Genomic DNA, 13,192 nt, shown 5'->3' with positions numbered 1-13,192 from the left:
TTTTTAATGTTTTGAAATAAACATATGAACTTTTTAGATATTGCATGGTATTTGTTGAACATTGGTATACTAAGAGGCCTTCCTTGAACACCCATTATTTTTTACTTTTCTATTTTTGGGCACATGTTTACATATACAAAAAAAAAAAAAAATATGTGGCCTAATTTCTCATTAGTATACAGTCTCTTTCTACCAGAAATGTAAATATCAGTGTTTCACATTTTTCGGGTCTGCATATAATTTATAGTTTCAGTCAGACAGCCCCTGTTTAGTAGACTTGCAGTGAGATAATAGGATCAATGAAGCACAGTTATTGTGCAGCATTACTATGTATAAATGTGTAATTGTAATATAGTACTTGCAACTTGGAATGCCAATAGCGGAGTTATTTGGGATTTTTTGGCAGAATTATAAAGGCCAATCTGTTTGCAAGTTCTTAAAAGCGTATGTCAATCAAAAAGAATATAAAGTCAGATATGTAAGGTTGGAAACATTCATGTATTAAATAGAATTCCTTGAACATAAACCGTAACCCACATTTTACGTTGTATACCCTATTTGCTAAAATGTTTCTGATTTTATATGATTTTGTAATTACACTTTTCTCTAAATCTGGTGTTATAAGTTTTGCCTAGAAATGATGCCTTTTGAAGAAAACCCCCTTGTTTGGTGTGGGACTTTAAAAGGTAACAATTGATTACATATAGAGGATATAATTTTTCTAAAATTGTTTATTAAAGACTAGACATTAAGCCAGTTAAATTAACGGGCGCTAGAACATATGGCTGACTGAGCGGCTCTCGCTTATCTCTTTTTTTCCTAACAACGCGAGAGCCGCATGACATAGCCAGCTCTGCACATAGCGTCCCTGTTGCCCTAGCAACAGAGACACGCGCAGAGCTGACCAAGCGGCTCTAACGTGCAAGCGCGTACAGGAGAATGCGGGGCTGCGCGCATGGTACAGGAGAATGCGGGTCTGCGCGCATGGTACAGGAGAATGCGGGGCTGCGTGCATGGTACAGGAGAATGCGGGGCTGCGTGCATGGTACAGGGGAATGCGGGGCTGCACGCATGGTACAGGGGAATGAGGGGCTGCGCGCATGGTACAGGAGAATGCTGCGGGGCTGCGGGCATGTTGCAGGAGAATGCTGCGGGGCTGCGGGCATGGTGCAGGAGAATGCTGCGGGGCTGCGGGCATGGTGCAGGAGAATGCTGCGGGGCTGCGCGCATGGTGCAGGGGAATGCTGGGCTGTGCGCATGGTGCAGGGGAATGCGGGGCTGCGCGCATGGTACAGGGGAATGCGGGGCTGCGCGCATGGTACAGGGGAATGCGGGGCTGCGGGCATGGTACAGGAGAATGCTGCGGGGCTGCGGGCATGGTGCAGGAGAATGCTGAGGGGCTGCGCGCATGGTGCAGGGGAATGCGTGGCTGCGCGCATGGTGCAGCGGAATGTGGGGCTGCGCGCATGGTACAGGGGAATGCGGGGCTGCGGGCATGGTACAAGGGAATGCGGGGCTGCGGGCATACTACAGGAGATGCAGTGCTGCAGGCATGGTACAGGAGTACCATGCCTGCAGCACTGCATCTCTGGTAGTATGCCTGCAGCCCCGCATAATGGCAGGCAGTGCGGCAGTGGAGGAGTCTCACTTACCTGTTCCTGATATGTGCTGGGGAGGATGGGGGAGCTCCTCTGTTTTGGAGGCCGGGTCCCGGATGTTGGGGGTCACCCCCGATAATGGTGCGGTGTGAGGGCCGTTGTACTGCCGATAGTTTCAGTAACCACAGTTCTGAATTCGTATGTGCTGGGGAGGCGGGAGGCGGAGTTCCGATCACTTGCCTTAGATTTAAAAATGGCGCCACCCGGCGCCAACACGTCATTGCGTATGCGCCGCCGCTCGGGAAAGCTCGAATACGTTCGGCTATTTCCGGAAATAGCCGAACGTGTACGGCTTTTACAGAGCAGCGGCACATGTGGAGTGATATGTTGGCGCCAGGTGGCGCCATTTTTAAATCTAAGGCAAGTGATCGGAACTCCACCTCCTGCCTCCCCAGCACATACGAATTCAGAACGGTGGCTACTGAAACTATCGGCAGTACAACGGCCCTCACACCGCACCATTATCGGGGATGACCCCCCAATACCCGGCCTCCGACACCGAGGAGCTCCCCCAGCCTACACAGGTCAGTGCCCACCCCCAACCCGCCCCCAGTCCCAACGGCTGTCCTGTGGCACATGCGCAGTAGCGCATTTCCACGGACACAGGGAATCTGGACACAGGGACACTGGGGTTTTATTAATATAGATAAGTTCTAATCCTTAAGAACCAATTATTTATTTTTCATTTTTTCAACATGATAGCACAACATTTCTGGCCATACACAGAATGGTCCATCAAATACATAAAAACAAAGCAAACATGGTGCTACTTATAGGAGTGGAGTTGTGAGTGGGGGAGGAATTTCTTGGCTACCTCCAGGGGAGAAGTAGTCGCAGGCGCATATTGAATATAAGAGTATATGTATTTTATATGCATATTCCTTAATCTGTATGAAACTTACATTATGTTGTACTCTTTCAGGAGTGGAACCAAAATCCCTGATGAAGATTTGTATGCTATTAGTCACATTATCGAAACGCGTTGGATTATGTACCACCTCCTATAAGTAGCACCATGTTTGCTTTGTTTTTATGTATTTGATGGACCATTCTGTGTATGGCCAGAAATGTTGTGCTATCATGTTGAATTTTAAAAAATGAATAATTGGTTCTTAAGGATTAGAACTTATCTTTAATAAACAATTTTAGAAAAAATATATTCTCTATATGTAATCAATTGTTACCTTTAAAGTCCCACACCAAACAAGGGGGTTTTCTTCAAAACCTATGTTTAGGGATTATGGTAACACCATACCTTCTAGCTGTCTACATAACTTTCTAAGAAATGATGCCTTTTTCCTAAAAGTCTGCAGACTTTCCTGCATGCGGTAATCCTCCATTGCTGTGGAGGGCGCTGTGCATTACCGGCAGAGTGATCAAGTTACGGTGAACTCCAGCAGCCAATTCGTTACACAGGAACCCCATGTGTGCAGCAAAAGCTGTCACATGAGCACAAACTGAAAAAGTAGGAGTGGTCAGAAAGACATGGCAAGTGAAGAAACATGCAAAAGTGCAAGGAAACACAATTAAATGTTAATTGAAAAAAATAAGGATGCACATCAACTCTACTACACACAGAAAAGGTGAAAAAGTTGAACATAAACTTTAAAGTGTCAGTCCACAGAAAATGGAGATGACAGTTTATAGATGATGCTGGACATATAAGCTGTATATACATATTACAATTTGATTTTACAATCAGCTAAACTTCAGGATTAAAAAAAACAAAAAAATACCCTTGGAGTAAATCCCCTGCACCCTGTTTAGGAGTAGAGACAGGGCTTTTTTTTCAGCGGGAATGCGGGGGAACGCAGTTCCGGCACCTCCAATGGGTGCTGGAGGGTCTACTGATGCTGGCTGCTAGGAGATCTATTGTTGCTGGAGTGGATCTATTTTTGCATGGAAATCTATTGTTGCTGGTGGAGGATCTTTTGATACTGAGGGTTAATTGTTGCTAGAAGGAATCTACTGTTTAGGGAGGGGTCCACTGTTGCTGGCTGCTAGAGAGTCTATTGATGCTGGCTGCTGGGAGGTCTTTTGCTGCTGCTGGGGGTCTATTGCTGCTGGGGGGGTCTATTGCTGCTGGCTGTGGGGGATCTATTTTATAGTTTTTCTTGTTATCATAACCTAATCCTTTACATTCCAATACAAAATTATACTTGACTCTATATTCTCTAAAAGGGGTTGTACTGGAAGCTGGGTAGGGGGTGGGACCAAGGGTCAGTGCTCAGAGGTTGGAAGGGGTGGAACCAAGGGTTAGTGCTCGGAGGTGGGTAGGGGGGCGGAGACACAAAGTAACTTAGACGGGGGGAGTTCCTGCACCTATTCTCTGAGAAAAAAAGCCCTGGGTAGAGAAATAAGGTCCTTAGGGTCAGCAGTCACATGCTGATGTCATCAAGTACAATGCAGGAATAACAGTTCTGCATTGTAGGTGAGGCCAGCGAGGGGGGTTAGGACCACTGCAAGTGTAGTTTTCTTTTTTCTTTTAATTCTGAAGTTCAGCTTTACATCTCAAACAGCTACTGTGAGGGCCTTTCTGATTGGACACATATGCTAGGCTCTCAAATCACATATTTCAGTAATTCTTAGGATAATTGTGCAGATATGAGCAATATGTATGGCCAGCTTACATTTCCCAGAGACTTTGGTGGTGAGAAATGTATATTCAAGAATATGCAGCAATAGGTGTGGTAATATTACTGCAGCAGCAGAAGTAAGACTCAGAGCTTGGCAGAAATATAGCATGGAAAATTAGATCCTCAAAGATACAAAATAAACATCTCTGACCACCAGAGTACTCCCATAACTCAAATATCACCTTGAAGTTAACTGGTCCTTTATTAAAGTGAAAGTTTAACCAAAACTTTTTTTTAAGTTTGAAAAGAGCTGGAAATAGTTATTCGTACTCTCAGTTTTTGTTGCCATCTGCATCTTTACTGGGGTGATTTCCCTTATTTCCTAGGCCAGTGGTCTACAAATCGCAGCCTGCAGGCTGGATGCGGGCCATTGCTTGCTTTTATCTGGCCCTTAGGGCACTATTTCTCCTGCTAATATGAGGCATTATTCCTTTCACTGACACCAACGATAAGGCTATTCCTGTTATTGACACCAATGATCGGGCACCAATACTCCCACTGACACCAAAGATGGGCAACTATTTCTTCCACTGACACAAATGACGGGGGACTATTCCTCCCACTGACACCAAAGATGGGCTGCTATTCCTCCCACTGACACCAGTGATGAGGCACTATTCCTCCCAAGGAACAACAAAGATGGGGCACTATTCCTATCCTATCCTATACTATTCCTCCCTCTGACACCAATGATGGGTACTATTCCTATCACTGACATCAGTGATGAGGAACTATTCCTCCCACTGACACCAATGATAGGGCACTATTCCCTCCACTTACACTAAAGATGGACCGCTATTCCTCTCACTGACACTAAAGATGGACCGCTATTCCTCTCACTGACACCAGTGATGGGGGAACTATTCCTATCACTGACACCAGTGATGAGGAACTATTCCTCCCACTGACACCAATGATGGGTACTATTCCTCCCACTGACACTAATGGTGGGGCACTATTCCTCCCACTGACACCAATGATGAAGCACTATTCCTCCCACTGACACCAAAGACAAGGCACTCTTCCTCCCACTGACACTAATGATGGGGCACTGTTCCTCCCACTGATACCAATGATAGGGCACTATTCCTTCTCACTGACACCAATGATGAGGCACTATTCCTCCCACTGACACCAAAAACGAGGCACTATTTCTATCACGGACACCAACAACAAGGCACTATTCCTCCCAATGACACCAATAATGAGGCACTATTCCTCCCACTGACACCAAAAACGAGGCACTATTTCTACCACTGACACCAACAACAAGGCACTATTCCTTCCACTGACACCAATGATGAAGCACTATTTCTCCCACTGACACCAACGACAAGGCACTCTTCCTCCCACTGACACTAATGATGGGGCACTGTTCCTCCCACTGATACCAATGATAGGGCACTATTCCTTCTCACTGACACCAATGATGAGGCACTATTCCTCCCACTGACACCAAAAACGAGGCACTATTTCTACCACTGACACCAACAACAAGGCACTATTCCTCCCACTGACACCAATGATGAAGCACTATTCCTCCCACTGACACCAATGGTGGGGCACTATTCCTCCTACTAACACCAATGATGGGGCACTATTCCTCCCACTGACACCAATGATGAGGCACTATTCCTCCCACTGACACCAATGATGAGGCACTATTCCTCCCACTGAAACCAATGGTGGGGCACTATTCCTCCCACTGACACCAATGGTGGGGCACTATTCCTCCCACTGACACCAATGGTGGGGCACTATTCCTCCCACTGACACCACAGGCGTTATGTCATTTTTTTTCTCCCACCGACCCCCATGATTGAGGCATTGTTTACACCTACTGCTGCAGGGGTAATTCCTACTCCCACTGACCACAGTCCACTTCCCCTAATATCTGAAGGACAGTAAAGTGGTTCTTTGTTTAGAATGTTTGGAGACCTCTGACTGCGGAAAGGTAAGAACCTGTGCCAACAGTGTGGTCACTGGATAGGCAGTGATCTTCCCCAACAATAACACAGACAGCATTAAAAATCTGGTAGGTATTATATATCTCCAATTCTGTCCAACTCTAAAAAAAGTTTTAGCTGGATCCCACCTGTGATAAGTCAGAACATGTAACCTTCCATGGTACCTGAAATCCCACGTTTCATCCATCGGGGCTCCTCTAGGACCACAAAGAAATTCTCTTGCTTCTCATATTCCTCATCATCAACAATCTTCACCTGCAGGGTTTTACTGGGAAGAGAAAAAAATGTCTTGTATGAATGACAGCGATTCTTTAAAATATTAAATAGTATTTCATGTACCTTACAAGTGGCATATGACAGGCAGCCTTTTGGCAGATTTTCAGCACCTGTCTGTCTTGTTTCCTGTATACAATAACCCATTTTACCATGTCAGCTACAGACAGAAGCAGAAAAATGTGGAGCTAAATCATATGTGGAGTGCACCCAGCCCTTTTCTTTTAGCAAGAACGTGGGAGAACGCAGTTCCAGCACTTCCAGCAGTGACTGTATTCAGTGGCAAGGGGTAATGGGGTGTGCTAAAGGGTCCAATGATGCCAGCTGCTGGGGGATCTATTGTTGCTTGGGGGGTCTATTGTTGCTGGGGGGGTGGGGTCTTATGTTGCTAGTGGGTCAATTGTTGATGTGGGGATCTACTGTTGAGGGAGGGATATATTGCTATTGGGGGATCTATTGTTGAGGGATAGGTCTATTGTTGCTAGGGGGGTGTTATGTTGCTGGTGGTCAATTGTTCCTAGTAGAGATCTACTATTGAGTAGGGGTCTATTGTTGCTGGCCGCTGGAGGATCTATTAAAGCTGGCTGCTGGGAGATCTACTGTTGCTGGTGGGGTTTAGGTCTGTTGTTGCGAGGCAGTATTTTGTTGCAAGGGGTCTATTGTTGGTGGGGGTGTTTTTTATTGTGGGGGGTCTATTTTTGCTTTGGGGAGGCTATTGTTGCTGGCTGGGTGGAATCCATTTTACTGCTTTTCTTATTATAATTACAAAATTCTATACAGATTAGCACCACAAAATGATATTTGATTCTGGGATGGGTAGGGGGTGGAAACAAGGGACAGTACTTGGAGGTGGGTGGGGGGCAGAGACAAGGGGTTACTTGGGAGAGGGGAGTTCCTGCGCCTATTGTCTGAGCAAAAAAGTGCACCTTACCCAGCCTTAAAAGTTCCTGCAGGTACCTGCGTAAAATTGGCCACTCATTTTATTACAATTATATTTTCCTACAACTATGTAGTTAAAGGGCCTATTTGATTGGATTTGCACAGTATGGACTGTTTAGCCACTTCTGGAGAGGAAATGTGCACAGCAATTAAACTACAACCCTATGAAGAGTATGTACTTCATTGGACAAGCTAAAGGCAGTGTTACAGCAGTAAACGTGATAAAAACAGCAATGATCTGAAGCAATAAAACGGCAATCCTAGAAAACTATTTTAGAATAAAATAAAAAGTGCTGATGAGATATAGTTACATAGTTACATAGTTGGTGAGGTTGAATAAAGACAATAGTCCATCCAGTTCAACCTGTGTAGGTGTGTGTGGCTGTAATCATCTCACATAGCCCTGAATGTTCTGATCCTTGAGATGTACGTCTAAGGCTCCATGTACACGGGACGTTGTTAAAAGTCCCTTTGAATGCTGGAATTTTTAGGACGTTTGAAACGTCCGTTCAGTCGCGTTTGTACCCGCGTTTAGTGGGCGTTTAGCAGCGTTTGCGGGCGTTTGCGTTTAGAAGCGTTCCTAGAGGTCAAAAAAATTATTCCCCTTTAAAATGGAAAAACGCGAACGCTAAACGCGGGTCATCGCGTTCAGATGCGTTCGGATGCGTTTAGACGCGTTCGGACGCGTTTGTGCGTTTGAAACGCCGGGAAACACACGTTCGAACGCAAATAATTGCGTTCTAAAAACAGTCCCTGAACGCAACTGCCTGCAAATGACTGTAAACGACCTGGTGTACATGGACAGATAAGATAAAATGTAGATGGGTTCAGGGGCTTCTGAAAAAAACGCCCAACTGCTCCTAAACGGCCATTTCCAGCGTCCCGTGTACATGGAGCCTAAGAGTCTTTTGAAAGCCACCATACTTCCCGCAGAAACCACCTCTTGTGGTAGAGAATTCCACAATCCTGTAGCCCTAACAGTAAAGAACCCCCACGTTGCCTGAGGTTAAAACGCTTCTCCTCTAATCGCATTGTATGCCCTCGAGTCCTCATGCAATCCCTTCGACTGAACAGCTTTTTTTCTAAGCTGAGATCCCCATTGAGATATTTAAAAATTGCTATCATGTCCCCCCTCAGGCGTCTCTTCTCCAGGGAGAATAAATCAAGCGATTGCAGACGCTCTTCATAATTAAGGTCCTCCAATCCCCTAATTAGTTTAGTTGCCCTTCTCGGGACTCGCTCCAGCTCCAACACATCCCTCCTGAGGACTGGCGACCAGAACTTGACAAAATACTCCAGGTGTGGTCGGACCAGAGTTTTAAAAAGTGGAAGGATTATAGACTTATCCCTGGAATACATCCCTTTTTTTATGCATGCTAATATTCTGCTGGCTTTGGCAGCTGCCGCTTGACATTGCATGGTATTGCCTAATCTATCATCAACCAAGACTCCCAGATCTTTCTCCATTTTTGATTCCCCCAAGGGTTCCCCTCCTAACGTGTATTGTGTTTTTATGTTTCTAGTCCCCAAGTGCAAAACCTTACACTTCTCCACATTAAACCTCATTTGCCATGTCTTTGCCCACTCCGTTATTTTGTCCAGGTCATTCTGTAGGATATCTGCTTCATGCTGTGCTGTTATTGCCCTGCCCAATTTTGTGTCATCTGCAAAAACTGATATCGAACTACTGATCCCGACCTCAATGCTGTTTATGAATAAATTAGATATATAAATATATAAAGTGATTAGTGCCGGATTCTACCAGTTCTACCTGAATGATGACACCATTATAAAGAAAGGAATACCAATTGGGTATTACATTGTGGAGATCCACATATTTAAAACAATAAGCCCCCTATTTATTGGAGAACATCCGGAGGTTCCCTATGGTGATTGATTACACCGAAACGCTCATTTGAGTGTCAATGGAGGTGAGCAGCCATTGCACTTAATTTGGATTCCTAGCTCACAAAATACCACACTTGGCTGTCACCGGAACCATCCCTTTAGTGTCACTGGACCACATATGAACTTTCACTATCATCACTTGAAAATATCAGCACTTTATATTTTTTGCACTTATGTATATGGGATTTTGTGTTTTGTCAGATTTTGATTGATTTATTCATTGATATACACATCATTTCAAGCGCTTTGCAGCATTCATTTTGCTGATCATTATATTTGCACCTTTGAATATTTTACACAGAATATCTTCTCACCTACACTGAATATTGTCATTTAATATCACTGTTATTGTGCAACCGGTTTGTTGCCCACCATCAGCATTTATTTTATCCCTTTTATGATCCGGCACTAATCACTTTATATATTTATATATCTCATCAGCACTTTTTATTTTATTCTAATATCGTTTTTTAGGATTGCCGTTTTATTGCTTCAGATCATTGCTGTTTTTATCATATGTTTCACGTTTACATTTGGTCACATTTTTCATATACTTTATCTCTGTGGTCCACCATTCTCAGAAATTAAAGAGGAAGTAAAGTCAAAAAAAAAAACCGAGAAAAAAAAAGCCCTGTAAAGAGAAAGGCATAATGAGCTAGTATGCATCGCATACTAGCTCATTATGTAGTACTTACCTTAAAACGAAGCCCCCGCCGTGCCGCCACCTCAGCGACAGGACGGCGACATGTCCTGCCGTCCCGCTTCCGGGTTCGCGTCCTCCGGCCATCTGATTGGCCAGAGGCGCGGGAGCCGCCGTTCACGGCACTGAGCTCTGAAGGAACGGCACGGGTGGCCGTTCCCTCAGAGCGCCTGCGCCGATGACGTCATCGGCAGTTTGCGCTGTAAATATCTCCTAAATGGTGCAAGTTTGGGAGATATTTATAGCACCTATAGGTAAGCCTTAATATAGGCTTACCTATAGGTAAAAGTTATACAAGAGGGTTTACAACCTCTTTAAGCGCTAATTCTCTCTGCGATTTACCTGTTTTAGTATGTTGTGACACTACTGAATTGGCTGCTGATTTCTGGTGTTCCACTGCATTTATCATCTTTTGATCCCACATCTTCCTATACCTTACTGGTAGCGCATAGGTTCACTTCTCTTTTTAGTGTTACAGCAGTGTGGCCACTGGCCACAAAGAAATTAATTCAACTGTATTTCTTTACCAGGGAGCCAGAGGTGCTGCGCACAGCAACCCTTGGACATCATTGGCTGTATGTGGGTATATGTCAATACTTACATAAAAACATACATACATCTCTAATACAAAGATGCAAATCAGCACACACACTTGGGATCGCAGAAATACTTTTATTAACGGAGAAGTACAGTTAAAGCTCGTTTGGCTCTACTTCTCCTGTGGATCACAGGAGTGCAGCTCCTTCTGCATTCCTGTGACCCGTTTTCACCAGACAGTGGGCTGAAGCCCGCTATTGGCTAACGTCACAGAGCTTGGTTCTGGCTCCGGCATGATCACGACAATGGAGTCAGAATCCGCCCACTTGCCTGGACCGGCACCTGGCTCAGCCTCTCAGTGCGCACGGGGGGCAGAACAGAGAGCAGTGACTGACAGTCACCAGTTTTTGCTCATGAAGCCCTGAGAACCAAGCGATCTGTGGTGTTAGATCGCTCGGTTCTCAGTGTTAGAGCTGGTGGGGGCTCGAGAAAGATCACAGCCATATGGTCAGGATCCGCCCACTTGCCTGGGCCAGCACCCGGCTCAGCCTCTCAGCCCCCCTCCACAGCCCAGCGCTCCAGTGAGCGTGGGGGAGGCAGAGCATAGAGCCGGTGACTGACAGTCATCGTCTCTTTGCTCAGTGAGCTCTGAGAACCAAGTGATCGGCAGTGTTTGATTGCTCGGTTCTCAGTCTTAGAGCCAGAGGGAGACAGATGCAGAATCAGACTGATGCTGCATCCACCTAGGTAAGTATGAATCCAACAACAAAAAACATTCCCATACTTCTCTTTTAAACACAGGATAATTGCTCCATACTTGCTTCTACCCCGATGAGGTGCGACCCTATGTGGCAGACTATGATTAGGGTATAAATGGAAGCACATATGGAGTTTCTCTCCATTAAGTTTTAGGGGTAGTCTGCTTGGGATTGTACAACCTTTCCTTCAAAATCTTAATTGTCAGGTCCAGTAACGCCTACAAATGTGTATCTTTTTGCATCTTTGTATTGGAGTTATAGGTATCAGGAGCCTATCGTAAGCACCACACCTTGAGTTAAAGGTTTTCGGGTTGAGCAGTGGTAATTTGTTTTTCTATAAAAATGAGCATGCATACCAATGTACAACTCCAACAGCAGGCAGTCTGGTGAATACCTGCACGTACATTGCTGTATACCTGTGTACAGCCATTGAAGCCAAGGGCAGCTGAATCTATACCTGTGGCTGCTGAGCATAGAAAACACATTATTTTTATGTTGTATGGTTGCAGGCAACCATGTGCATTGAGCCCTGAGGAAAAGGGAAGTGGTTAAAGAGGTGCTTAGGATTTCTGGACAAGACCTCAGCTAAAAAAAAATATCATCCTCCAAATATAATACAATAAATAACTTAATCTTTCTTTCTTTAGTGATATTACATCTTTCCGTCTTTTTCAGGAGTCTGTAAGACAAGACTTCCAGATCCTTAACTGGCCATTTACGTAAAAGTCCATTATTCCCAAGGGTGAGATGAACGGCGCATCATTCCATCTTAATAATGGACATTATAAACTCATTTCCTTCAGAATCCGGTCAGTTCTATCCACTTTAATAAGGAGACAAGGTTGTGAACGATATGGAAATGTACAAGTGTGTCCAGGGAGTTTGCTGATAATGAAAATCTTTCCCAGCACCCATAGGCAAAAAGCAGAAAATGAGGGAGGGTTGTAGGGAAATACAGTTTGCCAATGAATAATTGAAACCCCAGATTCATGGACTGCTGTCCCCCGGGGTCACTGAAACACTGTTTCAAAAGCTTTGCTTTCTGTTCCAATAATAGGCCCATTACCGCAGCAGAGCCCAGGAAAGTCTCTCCCTAGAGAGGTAGGGGAGGGAGCACTGGGTCCTTATCTTCATAGCTGCTCTTGTCAACCTTGACTCCAAATTCTGCACCAAAGCTACAATTCTGGAAATGAAAAAATTCCATGTTCAGACATTCATTTATAAGACTGTTGTCTGAACTTATATTATATGTTACTATGGTAAGAACTTCATTTACAGCAAAGAGCACTGTTCCAAGTATTCCACGCAGCAAATGCAGGATTCTGAAAAGGGAGATACCAATTCTGCCTTTAACCGCTTACCGACCGCCGCACGACTATTTACTGCTGCGGTCAGCCCCTCACAGGCAAAGCGACGTAGTACTACATCGCTAGCCTGGGAGGGTCTAGGGAGCGAGTGCGCGCCCCCGGAGGCGGTCACGGACCCCCCCGCGCGCGTGACCGGCGGACCCGATTTCCGCCGGTCACTTGCGATCATCCGTTAGAGCGGGAGAAAGGCAGGCGGCTAATGTAAACAAGCCGCCTGTCATTCTCCCCTGTGTAGAAACAGTGATCATACGGTTCTACTATGTAGGACCAGAGATGTATAGTAACGAAGTAGAACTACTTAAGTACTGTACTTAAGTACCAAAATGCAGTATCTGTACTTTCCTAGAGTAGAATTTTTTTCTCCTACTTCTACTTTTACTTCACTACATTTTTTCGATGATTTCGATACTTCTACTCCAATATTTTTTTTTTGTGCTGCATAGTTACTA

At 44.9% G+C, this 13,192-nt stretch overlaps 1 protein-coding gene across 2 annotated transcripts in view; it reads right to left on the bottom strand.

The window, feature by feature from the left end:
- SLC8A2 (solute carrier family 8 member A2) overlaps positions 1–13,192 on the bottom strand; it is a 342,138-nt gene that overhangs the window by 69,979 nt on the left and 258,967 nt on the right. For both annotated transcript variants that reach the window (XM_082263478.1, XM_082263479.1), the window contains exon 3: positions 6,426–6,529. In XM_082263478.1, the coding sequence (XP_082119604.1) occupies positions 6,426–6,529 (104 nt within the window). The remainder of the gene's footprint in view (positions 1–6,425; positions 6,530–13,192) is intronic.

Source organism: Pelophylax lessonae (assembly GCF_965119305.1).
Source record: "Pelophylax lessonae genome assembly, chromosome: 7".
Lineage (NCBI taxonomy): Eukaryota > Metazoa > Chordata > Amphibia > Anura > Ranidae > Pelophylax > Pelophylax lessonae.
This window is presented reverse-complemented; position numbering and strand designations above follow the sequence as displayed.